This window comes from Pristiophorus japonicus, chromosome 22, assembly GCF_044704955.1.
Source record: "Pristiophorus japonicus isolate sPriJap1 chromosome 22, sPriJap1.hap1, whole genome shotgun sequence".
NCBI lineage: Eukaryota > Metazoa > Chordata > Chondrichthyes > Pristiophoridae > Pristiophorus > Pristiophorus japonicus.
In genome coordinates this window covers 36158163-36179643 of record NC_091998.1, presented here as the reverse complement: position 1 = coordinate 36179643, position 21481 = coordinate 36158163, and the positions used below count along the sequence as shown (strand labels likewise).

Genomic DNA, 21481 nt, shown 5'->3' with positions numbered 1-21481 from the left:
GACGAATAGCAGAGATGCATTTAAGGGGAAGCTGGATAAACACAAGAACATGAAAGGAATGGAGTGTTATTGTGAGAGGATTGGATGAAGAGGCATGGACCAATTGGGCCGAATGGCCTGTTTCTCTGCTGTATGTTTGATGTAATTCTATTTATAAAGTGTGCCATTTCCTGATTTTTCAATTACAGTATCACCTGTGTCTGCCCTCATTACTCCGGACCACCCTCTTTCTCTTAATAAACTCATGATAAACGTTAGTGTTGTCCTTGATATCCCTTACAAGTGTTTTCTTGTATTCCCTTTTTGCAGCTCTTACTATTTCCTTTGCTATCTTTATATCTCTCCCAATCTGTGGGATCGCTACTGTTCTTTGCATTCATACAAGCCCTTTCTTTCAGTTTTATGCTATCTCTCACTTTTCTTGTTGACCAAGGTTGTTAATTACACAAGTAGAACTCCTGCCCTTTAGGGGTCTTGTTTTCTACCAAATATATCTTTCAACACCTCGCACTGTTCATCTACAGTTTTATCCATTAATAGTTGTGCCCAGTCTATTGTGGTCAATTTCTGCCTCATCCGTCCAAAGTCCACCTCACCGAAAGTTAAAACCCGAGTTTGTGACTCTCCCTCCTCCCTCTCAAACCTAATATCGAATTCTGTCATGTTATGATCACTATGAGTTAGATTATTGACTAACTCAGGTTCATTACTAAATCTGATGGGGCCTGCTCTCCTGTTGGTTCAAGAACATGTTGTTCCAGAAAACTGTCCCGAATACACTCAAGAAATTTGCTGCCTTTGGGACTCAAGGTGTTCTGCTTCCCCAGTCTATGTGAAAATGAACGCCTCCCATTATAACCACTCTGAGGTTGCAACAAGTTTCTCTGATCTCCGTATTTTGTTCACCCCAATACTTTATTACTGCTATCAGGAGGTCGGTATACAACTCCCACCAAGGTCTTGCAGCTTTTTCTATTCCTCAATTTTACAGTGTTTCGACTGCCTGCTCACCCATATTGATATTCCCTCTTTGTAATGCTATAATGGTACCCCTTTCAATATTGCTACTTCTCCTCCTTTTCCAATTTCCCTGTCCTTTCGAAAGACCTTATAACCTGAAATATTGATATCTGAGTCCTGCCATTTGTAGCCAAGTCTTGGTGACGGTTACTACGTCACACCATTTATGGTGGGTTGCGCTTCTAATTTGCTGGTTTTATTTCTTATGCTACGTGCATTAGTGTATAGAACTCCTATTTGGGCAACAGACCCTGCCCTGTCCTGCTGCCCCAATGCTGTTTTTCTCACATATTTTAACTTCTAACGCCTTGTTTTTCATCACTCCTGGCGTATTTTGTATCAGTTATTTTATTATTTCCTACATTTTTTCTGAACCTGAAGTATTTATATTATCGTTAACACAATTGATGATCTGGACTTGACTCTCATTCTCATTTCATATCTTTAGGCTCTTTTCACATTATTTCTGCCAGAGCCCTTCCCTTCTTTGATCAGATCAGTCATGATCTTATTGAATGGTGGAGCAGGCTCGAGGGGCCGTATGGCCTATCCCTGTTCCTATTTCTTATATTCTTCTTTACTGGTTTAAAGTTCTTTCTTCAGCCCTATTTATCCTTTCAGCTAGAACCTTGGTCCGAGCATGGTTCAGCTGCAGCCCGTCCCAGTAGAACAGCTCCTTCCTGTCTCAGTACTGGTGCCAGTGTCCCATGCTACACCACTCCTCCAGCCACGGGTTTACTTCTCTGATCTGTCTGTCCCTATGCCAATTAGCACATGGCTCGGGTAATAACCCGCAGGTTACTGCCCCGTGAGGTCCTGCTTTATAATTTAGCTCCAATCTCCTGGATCTCCCTCAGCAGTACCCCCCCGCTCCAGCCCCGTTCTTCCCATGACATTGGTCCCGACATAGACCATAACAACTGGATCACCCCCCCTCCCTTTCCAAGCTCAGCCTTCAACCACCTCCACCACTTGCTCGCCTGGGGAAAACAGGGACAGTTCTAGCTTCTCTACCATTCGATTAGGTCACTTACAGACCAAGGATCCAAGTCGAGACCTTTCTGGTCTGTATGGCTCAGCCACCCATTGGTTAGGCCCATTGAGCCAAATCTTGCATTCCTCCTTACCCGGAATGTGTGTGTGGTTTTGGGCCTGGTAAAGTATTCGTGCCCCAGAAATCTGTCTCTTGGAGGCAGATGGCTTGTCTCATCTATAACTGCACTGTGAGCTCGGTTGGAATGTATTCGCATTTTCTATAGGGGAAAAAAAATCAAAAATTAGCTGCCTGTTATTAGCAACATTCTCAACTTTCTTCCCCTATGTCTTTTAATACCTTGGGGTGGAAACTATCAAGTCCTGCAGTCTATATTAACTCTCATTATTCTCTCTTTTAGCTTAATACCGTCTCTTGCCTCGTTTGTTGAGGTAGAATCTTGGTTTGATCACACCTGGAGTACTGTGCACAGTTCTGGTCTCCGTATTACAAAAAAAGGATATAAAAGCACTGGAGAAGGTGCTAAAAAGATTTACAAGGATGATACCAGAACTGAGAGGGTGCAACGATCAGGAAAGACTAAACAGGCTCGGGCTCTTTCCTTTAGGAAAGAGAAGGCTGAGAGGTGAGCTGATAGAGATCTTTATGAAGGAGTTCGATAGGGTATATGTGATATTTTCACTACTGGGGGAGTTCAAATCTAGGGGCCATAGTCACTAATGAATCCAATAAGGAAACTTTAGGATAAATATCTTTACCCAGAGAGTGGGAGAATGTGGAATTCGCTGCCACAGGGAATGGTTGAGGGAAAGCTGGATAAGTACATGAGGGAGAAAGGAATAGAAGGACATGTTAATAGGCGGAGATGATGCAAGGTGGAAGGAGGTTGGTGTGGAGCAGAAACACCAGCATAGATGTTGGGCCGAATGGCCTGTTCCTGCGCTGCAAAATTTGCTGTAATTCTATGCTGGGTGGGTGATGCAACTTGCTTGGCACATGTCTGTTCCTCCTCCTCCAAAACACAGAGATTTAGGGTAATTTCCAGTGGGAAGCCACTGTGGTGTAATGGTGCAGAACTAGTCAAAAGGTTGCAGCACACCCACAGGGGTATTGATGGGGTGCTGCATGTTTTTCTCCTCCTTAATGACTGCAGGAAACACAAAACAGGAAGGATAGCGTGACCGTCTCCGTATTCGTCCCGTTAAACCGATTTCTATATGTAGCACAGCGCCCAGCAACTCTGAACACACGCTTAGTTTGGCTGGGTACAGAACCAGCATGAAATGGCCAGAAATGATGAGAAGTTGAGCACATGATATAATCATATCATCTTGTACTAATTTATAGCCTTTTGCCCACAAATTGGCAGGGACTTCCTGTACCGTGTCCAATCCAATTGGAGAACTGAAACCGAGGTCAAATGAAAGAACTTGCACTGGTACAGTACCTTGGAGTACTGTGCACAGTTCTGGTCTCCGGATCCTCTAGATATTCCAAAGCGCTTCACAGCCAATGAATTATTTTTGAAGAATAATAAGTGGTACCAAAGCAAATGTAGCAGTCAATTTGTACACAAGGTCCCACACACTTCTCAGCTAAATGCTCAGTTAATCTGTGTTGGTGGTGTGGTTGATGGAGGAATGGTGGTTAGGACACAGGGAGAACTCCTACCTCTTCTTCAAAATTTGCCATGGCGTCTCTTACATCCTCATTTAATATCTTATCTGAAACGACACCTGACAGTGCATCACTCCCTCAGTCTGCACTGGAGTCAGCCTGGGTTACGTGCCCAAGTCCCAGGGCTGGATTTTGCTGGCGCTCAGAGGGAGGGTTCGGAGGCAGGTCTGCTGTCAAAATCTAAAGATTGACAGCGGGGAGATGTCCTGCTCTGAACCCGCCTCCTCGTTAGTTTCCCAAGTTTGGATTAAACGTTTGCAGTATGTGGTGAGTCAGCCAATTGAAATATTTAAGAGGGTGTTTAAAGGTATTTTAAGCAGCATTTTACCAGCTACTATTTTTCCAACTTTTTCACAAGGGTCACGTGGCTCGGGGACCACGTCAGGTAAGTATGTCAGGTTTTCAATGACTTCATTGCTTGGAATTGGTGACGGCTGCAAAAGTGACATAAAAGCTACCATTTCACAGCTGTTCACTTTCCAATCACAGAAGCTGGAGCCTTCAGTACTTGGAAGGGACTTTTCAGCTTTTTGCAGTTTGGAAGTGTTTGGAGTAAACTCTATTCACTGTCACCTCCTTGGAACATTGACAGATTGCTTCTGTCATCTCACTCCAGTTGCCATATCTAACATCAGAATGGGCACAATTTATGCTCTCTCACCTTGGCCCTCACAATCTGATGATGATCAACCGCAGCAGAACTAGGTACACCAGCAGTAACAAGCGTGCCAACCTTTGCCTGAACCACCTGATGCTGCACAGGGCAGAGGGCATCAGCGCAGGGCTGAACCCAACGCAGGATATACAGGCAGAGGATGAGCTTCTTCAACATGACGGAGCAGCAGTGCCAAAGGAGGCTCAGGTTATCGTGCCAGGTCGTCGCCAACATTTGCAGTTTGCCGGTGCAAGACCTGCAGCCCAGAGGAAGGGGTTGGACACACCTTACCAGTAACTGTCAAAGTCACATTTGCCCTCAACTTCTTCGCCTCAGGCTCCTTCCAGGCATCTGCATCAGACGTTTGCAGCATCTCGCTGTCAGCCGCCCACAGATGCATCACACAGTTCACCGATGCCCTCTTTAAAAAGTCTGCCAATTATATTCATTTTACCACGAATGATGCCAGTGCCAGTGAGCGGGCGCTTGGCTTTGCCCCTCTGGCTGGCTTCCCACGGGTGCAGGGAGTCATTGATTGCACACATGTGGCAATCAGGGCACCTCATCAGAACCCAGCAGTAATTGTTAACCGCAAGGGATTCCACTCCCTCAACGTGCAGCTGGTCTGCAACCACAGGAAGATTATCATCCATGTGTGCACAACGTTCCCTGACAGCTGGCATGACTCTTACATCCTGCGCCACTCCACCGCCCCTCAGCTCTTTGCTCCGTCAAACAGTTTCTCCGGCCGGCTGCTTGGAGACAAGGGTAATCCCCTGAAGACGTGGCTCATGATACCTTTGAGGAAGCCAACAAACCGAGGCTGAGGGACGATATAGTCAAAGCCACAACTCGACGAGAAGAGTCATGGAACAACCAAGAGGCTTGCTGAAAATGCGCTTCACAAGCCTCGACAGATCTGGAGGAGCCCTTCAGTACGCAGCAGCCAGGGTCTCCAGAATCGTCGTGGTCTGTTGCGCCCCGCACATTGTGCAGCAGTGAGGATTAGGAAGACGGCGCAGAGCCACAGCCTCATCATTGGAGGAGCAGCAGCAGGAGGTGGAAAAGGAGGACGAGGAAGACGTGGAGAAGCCAACGATGCCACTGCGACCAGTGAGCTCGTTGCTGTCCGTCACGCCAGGGATGCCCGAATCAATGCCAGGTTTAACTAACTTTATGCAGCTCAGACATGTGGCTGCCACAGGCATGCGCAGGTTTGCATCACCAAGCCCATGTGGTGGCTGATGTGCAACGGTCACCACACGTTAAAAAAATCCACGCAGGCATCTTCCACCTCCTCAATTGGAGTTCAGGACTGGAACATTGGGTCCTCCATTGAAACATCTGTGAACTCATCCCTTTTGGTGTGGAAGCAAGTCATCCTCGTTCGAGGGACCGCCAATGATGATGATGATGATGACACCAACACCATAGAGCAGTCCAACAATCACTCGTCCCTTGTTCTCATCCTCACCACCATTGCTGGATGTGAAATGAGCCCTGACTGTTCACTCTGCCACTTCCAGTTGAGCTCACACAGTTGCCAACGACTGCAAAGTGTGACAAATAAATGATTTATTACAACTATTTCATACAATATAAATATGACAGTGATAATGAAAAAAACACCTGAGTGACTGCCCTTGTGACTATGTGTGTGGGATAGAAACATAGAAAATAGGTGCAGGAGTAGGCCATTTGGCCCTTCTAACCTGCACCGTCATTCAATGAGTTCATGGCTGAACATGCAACTTCAGTACCTCATTCCTGATTTCTCGCCATACCCCTTGATCTTTCTTTTCCGAGTGCTTATACGTGGTGCTATCCCTGTGGCTTCAGCAGAGGTCGAGGCAGCTTCCTCACCTCCCCGCTGTGCCTGCTTAGACGCCTTTGGCGGTCGTCCTCTGGGTTTTGGAGCCTGTGAGGGTCCCACCACAGTCTGCTTCTCTTGCCACTGTGCAGGGGCAGACTCAGCCGTCACTGTCCGGGGACCCATCTGGGGCTCGAGCCAAGGGGTTGGCAAGGGGATGGAAGTCAGATCGCTTGGAGAGGAGCCCCACTTTCATGTCTCCTCCCACCATCATCCCTCTCATGGGCCACCATCATCATCATCATAGGCAGTCCCTCAAAATTGAGGAAGACTTGCTTCCACTCGAACAGCGAGTTCTCAGGTGACTGAACAATCCAATACGGGAATTACAGTCTCTGTCACAGGTGGGACAGAGAGTTGTTGAGGGAAAGTGTGGGACTGGTTTACCGCACGCTCCTTCCGCTGCCTGCGTTTGTTTTCTGCATCCTCTCAGCGACAAGATTCGAGGTGCTCAGCGCCCTCCCGGATGCACTTCCTTCACTTAGGGCGGTCTTGGACCAGGGACTCCCAGATGTCGGTGGGGATGTTGCATTTTATCAGGGAGGTTTTGAGGGTGTCCCTGTAAAGTTTCCTCTGCATGCCTGGGCTTGTGTGCCATATAGGAGTTCGAGTACAGCGCTTGCTTTAAGAGTCTTGTGTCGGGCATGCGGACAATGTGGCGAATAAAGGCTACATGCACTTCCCTGATAGCAAGTAGCTGGCGAGCACCTTGCTGCACGTCAGTGGGGCCATGAGGGCCCACGCCTATACTGACATCCCTCCTACAAAGGACATCAATGCGCCTCGGGTTTCTCTCCTCCATAGATGACCATCTATTTTGAAGTGAAACCATGATCCCATGAGACTGGTGCAGTGTTTCCTCCATGCAGGTGGCAATCCTATCCATGGAGGAAGCGATAGTTGCCAGTGACTGCGTCACGGTGGTGCTCATGTTGGAGAAGGGCTCCTCCATTCTCTGCACACTCAGTCACGAAACCAGTCACAGCTCCTGCACTTCTTCCTGCAGCTCCAGGGTTCCAGGGTCGCCTTCTTCCTGGATGGCCCCCCAAGGCTCATGGTCTGCATGCAGCTGAACAGAGTTAGGAGATTCCACTGCTGTCATTGTCTGCACCATCCGCTCCTGCTCACTTGTGATCTGTGAGACACCAGATGACATCACTACTCTATGTGGCGATGGACTCACCGAGGCGTGCGTCTCTGTGCTGGTGCTGGGTTGCCTCGTCTGTGGTGATGCTGCGCCCTCAGAGGCAGGAGGCTCCTCTGGGGAGTTTTCTTGCTGTTCCTCTGGGACAGGGGGTGGGGGGTCTTAATGAACTTGTGAGAGACTAAAGACATCAGTTACATATACGTGATGTCGACTGCAAACACATACCATTATCCACATGATGAGCATTCATTTTCTGTTGACATCAGAGCCCAAATGAGCGACTGATGAAAGGCATGCAAGTGTATGGAAAATGGTTCTGTCACCAGCTTCTTCTAATAAGCCCCTCTCTCCATCCACCACTCCAGCAATCTCCAGTGCCGCCTCCTCTGCAGTAGTCAAATATGCCATGGTCTGAGGGCCTCCTCCCGTTCACTCCCTCTCCCTCTTATTGTGGGCTATCTTTTCCTGCAAGGAGGGGAAGAAGAGAAGGTTGAGTGCATGTGATGGAATGAGTGTAAGGAATGGAATGGGATATAGCTTTACAGAAAGCCTTTGATTGAGTGGGTTGGCGGGGCAGAACAGGCTATAAGGGCCATCTCTGACTTAGTGAAAGGCTGCATCAGCAGGCCGGGGCCATTGGAGGGAGCAGCGTGTAGTAGCATACCACTGCAGGGAGCATCGCATGCTGCTGCAGGAGGGTGACGGCTACGAAGCCAGGCCGCTGATTGCAGTGCGGGCAGGCACAGCAGGAGGGGCGAAGGAGCAGCAAGAGTCTGTAGAGGGAAGTGACCGAGGCCCAGGAGAGGCGAGAGTTCGGAGCCAGAAGAGGCGAGGGCCCAGGGGCAGCATGAGCCAGCCCACACTGCGATATGTGTGCGCACTAGGTCCGTGCAGCAGAGCAGGTCTCCAGTCGTCCTGGTTAACCCTTGCCATTGGACCGAGACCGAGCTCTGTCGAGCTCGTGTGGTGGCTGGTGTGTAACAGCCACCACACGTTAAAAAAAATCCACGTACAGGCATCTTCCACCCTTCGACATGTAGTTCGGGATCTGGAATATCAGGTCCTTCACTGAAACACCTGTGAACTCATCTTTTTTTAAGCGTGGAAGCAAGTCATCCTCGCTTCGAGGGACCGCCTTTGATGATGGGGGTTGGCGATACCAAGTTGCCTCCTTTTATGTCGTTAGTTGCTGTCATTGCATTACGATGAGGCGGAGTGTGAGTAGTGCATAATAAGATGGGGACCTGATAATGCAGATAGAGAGGGAGGGATGGATGAAGGTCCAAGGGATGTTGGGGTTAGTACCCTTGTGTAGGAGTAGAATTAGCAATGCAGAGTGATGGGGATGTGATGACAGGCACAGCAGCATCAAGGTATGTGCGTGCAACTTCATATACACCTTTCCTGATCGAAGGTCATTGAACCTCTTCCGGCACTGCACACCACCACCGACTTCACCTCCTGTGCTATCGTCTGCTGGGAAGGGCTCTGCCTACCACCCGTAGGGAAGGCAATCTGCCGACACATTCTCACTCCCTCCACAAGATGATGGAGTGAGTTATGAGAGAAGTGAGATGCTGCTCTTTGGCGCTGGGAGCTCATACTTCAGACCTGCACACACTGCCAGCACTGAATCGTCTGAAATAGCAAGTGACAATAAATGATGCCATGGTCCCTTTAAATATACCGGCCACAATCGCATCATCCGGTGACGTCACCAGACCCGCACCGTTTATTTGGGCCGGGAAACGTGCAGGGTGGGCCTAACAAGGTCCATTAGGGCAAGATCTGCCGGGATCAACGCAGCAGTGGGGTTGTTCCCTGCCTTCATCCTCTCCCGCTTTGGAGCCGTGGTGTGAAAGATGAGGACAAGGGGAACTCTATCGTGGTTGTGGGAGGGAGGGGAAGGGGTATGAGCAGAAGGGAAATGGGTCGGACACGGTCAAGGGCCATGTCAACCACAGTGGAGGGGAATCCTCGTTTGATGAAAAAGGAAGCCATGTCGAAAACACTAGAGTGCGGCTGGAACCCACTGCCTCCTGTCTCCTAGAAACATAGAAAATAGGTGCAGGAGTAGGCCATTCGGCCCTTCTAGCCTGCACCGCCATTCAATGAGTTCATGGCTGAACATGCAACTTCAGTACCCCATTCCTGCTTTCTCGCCATACCCCTTGATTCCCCTAGCAGTAAGGACTTCATCTAACTCCTTTTTGAATATATTTAGTGAATTGGCCTCAACAACTTTCTGTGGTAGAGAATTCCACAGGTTCACCACTCTCTGGGTGAAGAAGTTTCTCCTCATCTCGGTCCTAAATGGCTTACCCCTTATCCTTAGACTGTGACCCCTGGTTCTGGACTTCCCCAACATTGGGAACATTCTTCCTGCATTTAACCTGTCGAAACCTGTCAGAATTTTAAATGTTTCTATGAGGTCCCCTCTCATTCTTCTGAACTCCAGTGAATACAAGCCCAGTTGATCCAGTCTTTCTTGATAGGTCAGTCCCGCCATCCCGGGAATCAGTCTGGTGAACCTTCACTGCACTCCCTCAATAGCAAGAATGTCCTTCCTCAGGTTAGGAGACCAAAACTGTACATAATACTCCAGGTGTGGCCTCCCCAAGGCCCTGTACAACTGTAGCAACACCTCCCTGCCCCTGTACTCAAATCCCCTCGCTATGAAGGCCAACATGCCATTTGCTTTCTTAACCGCCTGCTGTACCTGCATGTCAACCTTCAATGACTGATGTACCATGACACCCAGGTCTCGTTGCACCTCCCCTTTTCCTAATCTGTCACCATTCAGATAATAGTCTGTCTCTCTGTTTTTACCACCAAAGTAGATAACCTCACATTTATCCACATTATACTTCATCTGCCATGCATTTGCCCACTCACCTAACCAAGTCGCTCTGCAGCCTCATAGCATTCTCCTCGCAGCTCACACTGCCACCCAACTTAGTGTCATCCGCAAATTTGGAGATACTACATTTAATCCCCTCGTCTAAATCATTAATGTACAGTGTAAACAGCTGGGGCCCCAGCACAGAACCTTGCGGTACCCCAATAGTCACTGCCTGCCATTCTGAAAAGTCCCCATTTACTCCTACTCTTTGCTTCCTGTCTGACAACCAGTTCTCAATCCATGTCAGCACACTACCTCCAATTCCATGTGCTTTAACTTTGCACATTAATCTCTTGTGTGGGACCTTGTCGAAAGCCTTCTGAAAGTCCAAATATACCACATCAACTGGTTCTCCCTTGTCCACTCCACTGGAAACATCCTCAAAAAATTCCAGAAGATTTGTCAAGCATGATTTCCCTTTCACAAATCCATGCTGACTTGGACCTATCATGTCACCTCTTTCCAAATGCGCTGCTATGACATCCTTAATAATTGATTCCATCATTTTACCCACCACCGATGCCCTGTTTTCCGTCTCCCTCCTTTTTTAAAAAGTGGGGTTACATTGGCTACCCTCCACTCCATAGGAACTGATCCAGAGTCAATGGAATGTTGGAAAATGACTGTCAATGCATCCGCTATTTCCAAAGCCACCTCCTTAAGTACTCTGGGATGCAGTCCATCAGGCCCTGGGGATTTATCGGCCTTCAATCCCATCAATTTCCCCAACACAATTTCCCGACTAATAAGGATTTCCCTCAGTTCCTCCTCCTTACTAGACCCTCTGACCCCTTTTATATCCGGAAGGTTGTTTGTGTCCTCCTCAGTGAATACTGAACCAAAGTACTTGTTCAACTGGTCCGCCATTTCTTTGTTCCCCGTTATGACTTCCCCTGATTCTGACTGCAGGGGACCTACGTTTGTCTTTACTAACCTTTTTCTCTTTACAAAGCTATCGAAACTTTTGCAATCCGTCTTAATGTTCCCTGCAAGCTTCTTCTCGTACTCCATTTTCCCTGCCCTAATCAAACCCTTTGTCCTCCTCTGCTGAGTTCTAAATTTCTCCCAGTCCCCGGGTTCGCTGCTATTTCTGGCCAATTTGTATGCCACTTCATTGGCTTTAATACTATCCCTGATTTCCCTTGATAGCCACGGTTGAGCCACCTTCCCTTTTTTATTTTTTACGCCAGACAGGAATGTACAATTGTTGTAGCTCATCCATGCAGTCTCTAAATGTCTGCCATTGCCCATCCATAGTCAACCCCTTAAGTATCATTCGCCAATCTATCCTAGCCAATTCACGCCTCATACCTTCAAAGTTAGCCTTCTTTAAGTTCTGGACCATGGTCTCTGAATTAACTGTTTCATTCTCCATCCTAATGCAGAATTCCACCATATTATGGTCACTCTTCCCCAAGGGGCCTCGCACAACGAGATTGCTAATTAATCCTCTATCATTACACAACACCCAGTCTAAGATGGCCTCCCCTCTAGTTGGTTCCTCGACATATTGGTCTAGAAAACCATCCCTTATGCACGCCAGGAAATCCTCCTCCACCGTATTGCTTCCAGTTTGGTTAGCTCAATCTATGTGCATATTAAAGTCACCCATTATAACTGCTGCACCTTTATTGCATGCACCCCTAATTTCCTGTTTGATGCCCTCCCCAACATCACTACTACTGTTTGGAAGTCTGTACACAACTCCCACTAACGTTTTTTGCCCTTTGGTGTTCTGCAGCTCTACCCATATAGATTCCACACCATCCAAGCTAATGTCCTTCCTAACTATTGCATTAATCTCCTCCTTAACCAGCAATGCTGCCCCACCTCCTTTTCCTTTTATTCTATCCTTCCTGAATGTTGAGTTCCCAGCCCTGATCATCCTGGAGCCACGTCTCTGTAATCCCAATCACATCATCTCAATCACATCTCAACGGTGAGAGTGCTGCCACTGAGCTAAGCTAGCTCTTACTGATCCCCACTCACTTTTCCAATGTGGAACACCCACTTCATGGCCAACTAAAGGACATTTCCAATCTATAAACCTAGGCCAGTGAATGTTGACTACCATGGGACTGTGTCGGGCATCAGGGCTGAACCCAGACTATCTACACTAATGCCCAAACAAGTGCACTTTCTACAATATAAACAGCAAATGCTGGCGATATTCAGCAAGTCAGGCAGCGTCTGTGGAGAGTGAGTAAGGGAGTTAGCGTTTCAGGTCGACGACCTTTCAACAGAACTGGAAAATGATCCAGATGTAACAGGTTTTAAGCAAGTACAGAGGCAGGGAAAGGGGGAGGGGAGGAAAGAACAAAAGGGAAGGTCAGTGATGGGTGGAAGGCAAAGTGATTAAATGACAAAAAGGGATGATGGTGCAAAAGGAGAAGGTAATAGGACAAGTAAAGAAACAGAAGATGGGTCGAGAGGAGCTGTAAATGGGAACAGAAGAATCATTGCCACCACCCTCACCTGGAGTGGTTATGATCTGAAATTATTGAACTCAATATTGAGTCCAGAAGGCTGTAAAGTGCCTAATGGAAATATGAGATGCTGTTCCTTGAGCTTCCGTTGAGTTTCATTGGAACTGTATAGAAGGCCGAGGATGGAGAGATCAGATTGGAAGTTGAATTAAAGTGACAGGCAACCGGAAGCTCATTATCACGCATGCGGACTGAACAGAGTTGTTCAGCAAAGCGATTACCCAACCTGCGTTTGGTCGTCCAATGTAGAGGAGACTGCGTTGAGCAGCGAACTGGAAAAAAAAAAAATTTCTTATTCGTTCATGGGATGTGGGCGTTGCTGGCAAGGTCAGCATTTATTGCCTGTCCCTAATTTCCCTTGAGAAGGTGGTGATGAGCTGCCTTCTTGAACCGCTGCAGTCCGTGTGGTGAAGGTGCTCCCACAGTGCTGTTAGGGAGGGAGTTCTCGGATTTTGACCCAGCGACGATGAAGGAACGGCCGATATATTTCCAAATCAGGATGGTGTGTTACTTGGAGGTGAACATGGAGGTGGTGGTGTTCCCATGCGCCTGCTGCCCTTGTCCTTCTAGGCGGTAGAGGTCGTGGGTCTGGGAAGTGCTGCCGAAGAAGCCTTGGCGAGTTGCTGCAGTGCATCTTGTAGATGGTACACACTGCAGCCACGGTGCGCCGGTGGTGGAGGGAGTGAATGTTTAAGGTGGTGGATGGGGGCCGATTAAATGGGCTGCTTTGTCCTGGATGGTGTTGTTGGAGCTGCACTTATCCAGGCAAGTGGGGGGTAATTCCATCACACTCCTGACTTGTGCCTTGTCGATGATGGAAAGGCTTTGGGGAGTCAGGAGGTGAGACACTCGCTGCTGAATACCCAGACTCTGACCTGCTCTTGTTGCCGCAATATTTGTGTGGCTGGTCCAGTTAAGTTTCTGGTCAATGGTGACCCTCAGGATGTTGATGGTAGGGATTTGGCAATGGTAATGCCGTTCGTTGAATGTCAAGGGTGGTAGTTAGACTCTCGCTTGTTGGAGATAGTCATTGCCTGGTACTTGTGTGGCGCGAATGTTACTTGCCACTTACCAGCCCAAGCCTGAATGTTGTCCAGGTCTTGGTGCATGTGGGCATGGACTGCTCCATTATCTGAGGAGTTGTGAATGGCACTGAACACTGTGCAGTCATCAGCGAACATCCCCACTTCTGACCTTATAATGGAGGGAAGGTCAGTTGAAGATGGTTGGGCCTAGGACACTGCCCTGAGGAACTCCTGCAGTGATGTGCTGGGGATGTGAGCAGGTTATTGGTGAGTAAGTGCCGCTTGATAGCACTGTTGAAGACACCTTCCATCACTTTGCTGATGATTGAGAGTGGACTGATGGGGCGGTAATTGGCCGGATTGGATTTGTCCTGCTTTTTGTGGACAAGACATACCTGGGCAGCTTTCCATATTGTCAGATAGATGCTAGTGTTGTAGCTGTACTGGAACAACTTGGCTAGAGGCACTACAGCATGCTCAATGGAGAGAAATACAAGTAAATCGCTGTTTCACCTGGAAGGAGTGTTTAGGGCCCTGGAAGGGAGGAGATGAAAGTTTACAACTTTGTATAAGTGCACTTTCTAACTGGGGAAGAGGCTCACACAGGGGCCCGGGATATTTTTTTCACCCTCCTCAGCCTGGAAAATGAAGACCAATTACAGCATCAGTATTCTCAGTATTTTCTGCTTTTATTACAGCATCCCACGTGTTGGACTGGCTGATATCCAAACATAGTACATCCCAGGAACTGCTCTATCACCTGGGGCTTCTGGGTCTGTTGGCTTAGCTGTATCCCAGGCAGCACCATTACCCTCTGAGCTATTTGGAGAGCTGTGCCTTTACTTTCAATAAGTAAATGTAAAATCTGAACTACCGATACAATCATACATTTATAGTTTCAAATTTCAGGCACGATGGGCCGAATGGTCTCCTGCTATGCTGTATGATTCTGTGATTCTAAATAGAATATCAAGTGCCGTTATTTATTCTCCCGAGACTGACCTTTTCCCAGTCCCAGTGATCAGGAAACTGGACACCTGCATCATAGAAATGTTAATATTTCTGGCCCAATAGTATACTTTGGATTATATTGAAAGAAAGAATGACTTGGATTTATATAGCGCCTTTCACGGCCACCAGATGTCTCAAAGCGCTTTACAGCCATTGAAGTACTTTAGGAGTGTAGTCACTGTTGCAATGTAGGAATTGAACAATATATATTGTGATTAAGGAATATATTATGTTTCCACATTTGTCTAACTCTGCTGAACACTTCAAATCAGGAATGTATAAAATAGCAGATTATCAATAGGAGATTATCAATAGGAGTGTGCAGGACAAGTTTCAGATGATATGATAGTTGCAGATAGGAATGACATGAATGTGCGGCACATGATGTGGCAATAACTGAAGCAGGTTCCAGCGGGGGATGTTCTTCACGTACCTGTGGTCGAGCAGTTAATTTTGCAGTTGAGGGATCGATATCAGCACTGCCGATTGGTGGAAGCAGGGCATTGTGTCTGAGAGGCAGAGTTGGGGCAGAGAGGCGATCACTTGCTATCTGTCTAGAATCCAAAAGAAGAAAAACATTAATTTGGTTCCTTGGGCTTCCTAAATGGCAAGACTGCTACTACTGAGCCAATCCCGACTGAGACTCACATGGTGCATGTAGCATCGTACCACAGCGAACACTCCCACATTTGGTATGGCATGAATTAAAAAATAAAACTGCCTCCACATTGGCTCAAAATGACTTAACCCCAAATCTCCAAAGGGAATCCTCGTGTGAATATTTCCTCGTAAAAACCAGCCACCTTGAGTTATGTCAATGAATGATGCTTTGTGGCAAATTGATAGAATTTGATATTAGGTTCGAGAGGGAAAAGGGAGAGTCACAAGCTAAGGTTTTACATTTTGGTGAGGCGGACTTGAGGTGAAAGCTATACTTACGTTATTAAGCAATCTTGGTCAACAAGAGAAATATAAGATATGAGATAGTGGGTCAGAAATTCTGGTCTCCCCGGGTCGGCACGGAGTGTGTACAGACCCGGGAAGACATGGCAAAAGCCGGGTTTCAGCGCACAATGCGCATGCGCTGAAAACCGGCTTTTCCAATCTGTCAAGCTGGAGCTTGACAGATCCTCCGTAAATCGGGAGCGAGGACATTTGCACGGGCAAGACTGCAGGATTTACCCATATCTTTCCCGGCATATGTCCTCAAAACTCCTGCGCCGATAAAAGCAGACACATAGCCTACTATTACAGGCGCAAGAGTTTAAAACCATACAAAAATATAATTAAATTAAATTTTAAAAACACTACTGCCTACTACGTTACATTTATTTTTTAGCCATAATTAAAAATACTTTTTAAAAAACTTGGAATTTTTTTTTCTCCAAGATGTTTATTAACTTTAATTTTAATTATGTGAGGTCTGTTTTTTATTGTGTGTTTCGTGTATTTGGTTTTTTTCTCTCATTAATAGCAATGAGAACGCATAGATACGGAGTGGCCATTGCTATTAATGAGAAAGCTGTGGAATACTGAACCTGATTGGCTGAGCACTCACACGTGACTGTACCATCTTCGTGGGAACCTGGAGGACGGGAGCATGCTCCGCAGTGCGGGAAGAGAAGGCCTCCCCACCGGAATCCCACGCTCCTCCCGAACCACCAGGTAAATTCGTAGAAATGTTTCAGGTCGGAGGCAATTGCCGGCGGGAAGCCTCCGACCGCAATTTCAGCCCAGTATAAAACTAAAGGAAAGGGGTTATACAAATACCAAGAACAGTGGAGATACCGAGGACTGGGAGAGATACAAAGAACAGCAAAAGGATGCAAGGAAAGGCTGCAAAAGGCCAAGAAAATAATGAGACTAAAGATAAATAAATGTCCTGATGGTTTGCACCCCAGGGTATAAAAAGTGAGGAGATTGTAGATACTCTGGACATGATCTTCCAAAATTCTCTTGGTCCAGGCAATTGTCTCCTTGGATTGGAAAATTGCCAATGTCACTCCATTATTTCAAAAAGGTGAGAGAGATAAACCAGGAAATGATCGGCTTTTGCCGGGACATTACTGGACTCTTGTTATTAGGGACAGAGCAACTGGGCACTTGGACAAATATGAGATGATCGGAGAGCCAACATGGATTTGTAAAAGGCAAGTCATGTCTAACAAACCTTGTTAAACTTGTTGTGGAAGTCATGAATGTGGTAGATAAGGGAGTTAATATGAATGTTATTTATACAGAAGGCATTTGGTACGATTCCACTTTAGAGACTATCAACAAAAATAAAAGTACACAGAATTGGTGGCTACCTATTGACAATGATAGGGAATTGGTTAGGAGTCAGAGAGTTGGGATAAGAGATATTTACACCAATTGGCAGGATGTAACTAGTCGTGCTCCCCATGGATCTGTAGTAGGGCTTCAGCTTTGCACTATATTTATAAATGACTTAGATGAAGGATGAGCATTATATCCAAGTTTGCTGACAACACCAAGTTAGGTGGCACAATATATAGTGTAGATGGGAACAGAAAGTTGCAAAGTGACATTGATAGATTAAGTGAGTGGGCAAAACAGTGACAGATGGAGTTACATTGCACCTAGCGCACAGGAACAGGCCATTTGGCCCAACTGGTCTATGCTACCTGAGGAAGGGGCATCGACCTGAAACATTAACTCTGTTTCTCTCTCCACAGATGCTGCCTGACCCACTGAGATTTCCAACAGTTTCTGTTTTTATTTCAGATTCCGCCATCCGCAGTATTTTGCTTTTGTATCGGTCTATGCTGCCGTTTATGCTCCACGAGCCTCCTCCTACCCCATTCCCATCCAACCCCATCAGCAGATCCTTCTATTCCTTTCTCCCTCATGTACTTACCTAGCTTCTCCTTAAAATGCTATTCACCTCAACCACTTGTGGTAGTGGGTAAAGAAGTTTCTTCTGAATTCCCAATTGAATTTATTAGTGATTATCTTATTTTGATGGTCTCTCCCACAGGTCGAATCTCTACGTCTACCCTATCAAACCCCTTCATAATTTTAAAGACCTCTATTAGGTCACCCCTTAACATCCTCTTTTCCAGAGAAAAGGGCCCCGGACTTTCCTGAGAAGTATATCCTCAGTTGCGGTGAATTATTTTGCACTTTTGCCACTGCCTCTATATCCTTTTTACATACGGAGACCAGAACTGTGCACAGTACTTCAAGTATGGTCTAAGGTTCTTTACAAATTTAACATAATTTCTCTGCTTTTCAATTCTACCCCTCGAGAAACGAACCCCAGTGCTTGGTTTACTTTTTTAAAAATGGGCTAATTAACCAATGTCAGTACTTTTAGTGATTTGTGTATCTGTACCCCGAGATCCCTTCTCTGCTCTATTTAGACTCTTAGGCCCCAAGTTTCCACACGTGGCAAAAAAGGCACACCTCAGAGCTGGGCGCCTGTTTTTCGCGCCGAAAACGGCGCCGGAAAAAAAGTGCAGTATTCTCGAGCTCCTTGGAGCTCGATGTCTGCTTGGCGCGGCGCACAGGGGGCCGAGCCTACCACTCGCGCCGATTTTGTAAGTAGGAAGGGGCAGGTACAATTGAAATGAGGCTTCTTGGTGCCGGCAAACCTGCGCGTGCGCGTTGGAGCGTTCGCGCACGCGCAGTCTGAAGTAAACATTGGCACTCGGCCATTTTTAAAAGTACTGCAGAAAAAGTGAAGATTTGTTTCTTGGACCCCTGCAAAGGCTTGTATTTTAATTTTCTTGATATTTCTGTGTGTGAGGGAGTGCTTTTAGCAACACTGCTGAATAAATCACCTGCTGAAATCAGTGAGTTCAGCTTTTCACAGCTAAACTTGCAGAACCGGTGCCTGCAAATTAAGGACTGTGTGTTTGGAGAAATAAAAGTGCCAATTCAACTTTGCAATGGATCAACTTCCACCAAGAACAAAGAATTTCTTGCATGAGGAAGCAAACCATTGCATAATATGTGGTGCACCCATTCTGCAAATTTAAATATAAAGATGTCGATGTGGCTGCCTCTCCCTGTCCAAATGGCCTCAGTCAGTCCCCCTCACAGCTCGAAGGCAGCTGCTGCTCCCGACCAGCCACTGACGCCGCTGCAATCCCATGGCCGAATGGCCTCACGTCCGTCTGGGTGCTGCACATTCGCGGGGAATGAAGGCCTGCCTCAAGCACCGCAGCTCAGCTCGAAGGCTGCTTGCTGCCTGCCGTCGAGACACTGACGCCACACCGCTGCCTGAAAGACCTGCCTGAAGCACTTTCACACAGGTAGGAACATGGTTTATTTAATCTTTGCTTTGCTTATAAATTTTTATTCAGGTTAGATTTATTTGTATAATATTTGTATAAGTATAACTAAGGATTGATTGTAGAATTTAATGACTTCCCTTCCCACCCTCACCTCATTTCCTACGCCTAATTTGTAACCTGCGCCTGATTTTTTAAAGTGTAGACAAGGTTTTTTCAAGCATACAAAAATCTTCACTTACTCCATTCTAAGTTAGTTTGGAGTACGTTTTCACTGTGGAAACTTTGAAATCAGGCATCAGTGGCCAGACACGCCCCCTTTTGAAAAAAAAATTCAGTTCCAAAGTGAAACTGTTCTACCTGACTAGAACTGCAGAAAACTAAATGTGGAGAATTCCGATCTCTAAGATACTCCGTTCTACACCAGTTGCTCCTAAAAATCAGGAGCAAATCATGTGGAAACTTGGGGCCATAATATCCAAGCAGTATGTGGCTTCCTTAATCTTCGAACCAAATGTAACATCTCACACTTATCTATATTGAAATTAATTTGCCAATTACAAGCCTGATATCCAAGTTTATGCACATAATGTCAGGAAGCACTTCTTATCACAAAGAATAGCGGAAATCTACAACTCTTTCCCCAAAAAAGCTGTTGAGGCCAAGGGTCAATAGAAAATTTAAAAACTGAAATTGATAGAATAATGCAAAAGCAAAATACCGCTGATGCTGGAAATCTGAAATTAAAGCACAGAGTGCTGGAAATACTCAGAAGGTCAGGCAGCATCTGTGGAGGGAGAAACAGAGTTAACGTTTCAGGTCGCTATAAAACGCAAAATACTGCGGATAATGGCCTGGTCAGATTTGCAGCATTCTCTGTGTTTGTTTCAGGTCAATGATCTTTCATCAGAACTGATAATTATCTTGCCTAACAATATTCTAAGGGTTACAGAACCAAGGCAGGTATATGGAGTTGAGATACAGTTCAAGCATGATCTAATGGTGGAACAGGCTCGAGGGGATGAACGGCCTCCTCCTGTTCCTATATTCCTACATTACCTTTGATCTATAGTCACTGTTATGGAGGCAATTTATGGACAACAACAATGACCTTGGCTACAGGAGGAATGTTGGCCATGATACCGGGAAAGCTCCCTGCCCTACTGCCAATTGTCCGATACACAAATAGCCAAGGATTATCTGATAATGTTTACACCACTAAAATATGGCTGTGAAGAGGGCAACTGGATTGGACGTCACCAAGGTCCAGGTCGCTGATTGGAGAGTGGGCAGGTACAGCGAGGTCAGGGTGCAGGAGTGGCGAGAGATTGTAGCGGGACGTGACGGGGCCCAGGAGAGACGAGAGTTCGGGGCCCAGGAGAGGCGAGGGCCCAGGGGCAGCATGGGCCAGCCCACACTGCGATATGTGTGCGCGCTAGGTCCGTGCAGCAGAGCTGGTCTCCAGTCATCTTGGTCAATCCTTGCCACTGGACCAAGACCTCGCTCTGTCAAGCCCATGTGGTAGCTGGTGTGCAACGGCCATCACACGTTAAAAAAATCGATGCACAGGCATCTTCCACCCTTCAGGATGTAGTTCGGGATCTGGAATATTAGGTCTTTCATTGAAACAGCTGTGAACTCATCCCTTTTTGGCGTGGAAGCAAGTCATCCTGCCTATGATGATGAGGATCCTCTATGGTGACCCGAACAGGTAGACAAGACCTCAGTTTAATGCCTGAAGGATTAAAAAAGGTCAATATTGATCCCGAGAACATTGTACATTTAAATTGCTGGGACATTGTGAATTTAAAACAAAAAGACAGCTTGTGCAGAAAAGACCCAAAACTGGTAAGAATGAAATGAGTAAACTTAAACAATCCTTGATAAAAAGCTGCAGGCATTAGAAATTGTTTGGAAGGGCAGGACATGTCTGTGTGAAGCAAGGTTTCGAGAACATTTGGACACGGATATAAGAGGCCTACGAATTCCATAGTCTGGAACAATGAGCTCGAAGGACTACACCTGGTATAACAGCTGGGGAAGTTACGTGACACACACCAAACAGCCAACCGTCCGTCATTAATGCTGATCAACGCTGGACGATTGGACAAAATGGATCTTTCCCGGGAACAGTAGCATTGTGGTTATGTTATGAAACCAGTAATCCAGAGGCCTGGACTAATGATCCGGAGACACGGGTTCAAATCCCAGCACGGCAGCTGGGGAATTTAACTTTAGTTAATTAAATAAATCTGGAATAAAAAGATGGTGTGAGCATGAAACCACCGGATTGTCATTAAAACCCCATCTGGTTCACTAAAGTTCTTTAGGGAAAGAAATCTGCCGTCCTTAACCGGTCTGGCCTATATGTGACTCCAAACCCACAGCAATGTGATTGACTCTTAACTGCCCTCTGAAATGGCCCAGCGAGTCACTCA

The 21481-nt window shown here is 46.7% G+C and overlaps 1 protein-coding gene across 7 annotated transcripts in view; it reads right to left on the bottom strand.

Annotated features, from left to right (window-relative positions):
- Positions 1-21481, bottom strand: part of LOC139234953 (protein FAM149B1-like) — a 143727-nt gene that overhangs the window by 33952 nt on the left and 88294 nt on the right. For 6 of the 7 annotated variants that reach the window (XR_011588370.1, XR_011588371.1, XM_070865932.1 and 3 more), the window contains 2 exons: positions 15221-15341; positions 2148-2273 (listed from right to left, as the gene is read on the bottom strand). Coding sequence is in view for 5 of the 7 variants with exons in the window: in XM_070865932.1 (XP_070722033.1) it covers positions 2148-2273; positions 15221-15341 (247 nt within the window). In the remaining 2 variants the exon portion in view is untranslated. The remainder of the gene's footprint in view (positions 1-2147; positions 2274-15220; positions 15342-21481) is intronic. The other variant, XM_070865937.1, reaches the window with a different exon arrangement.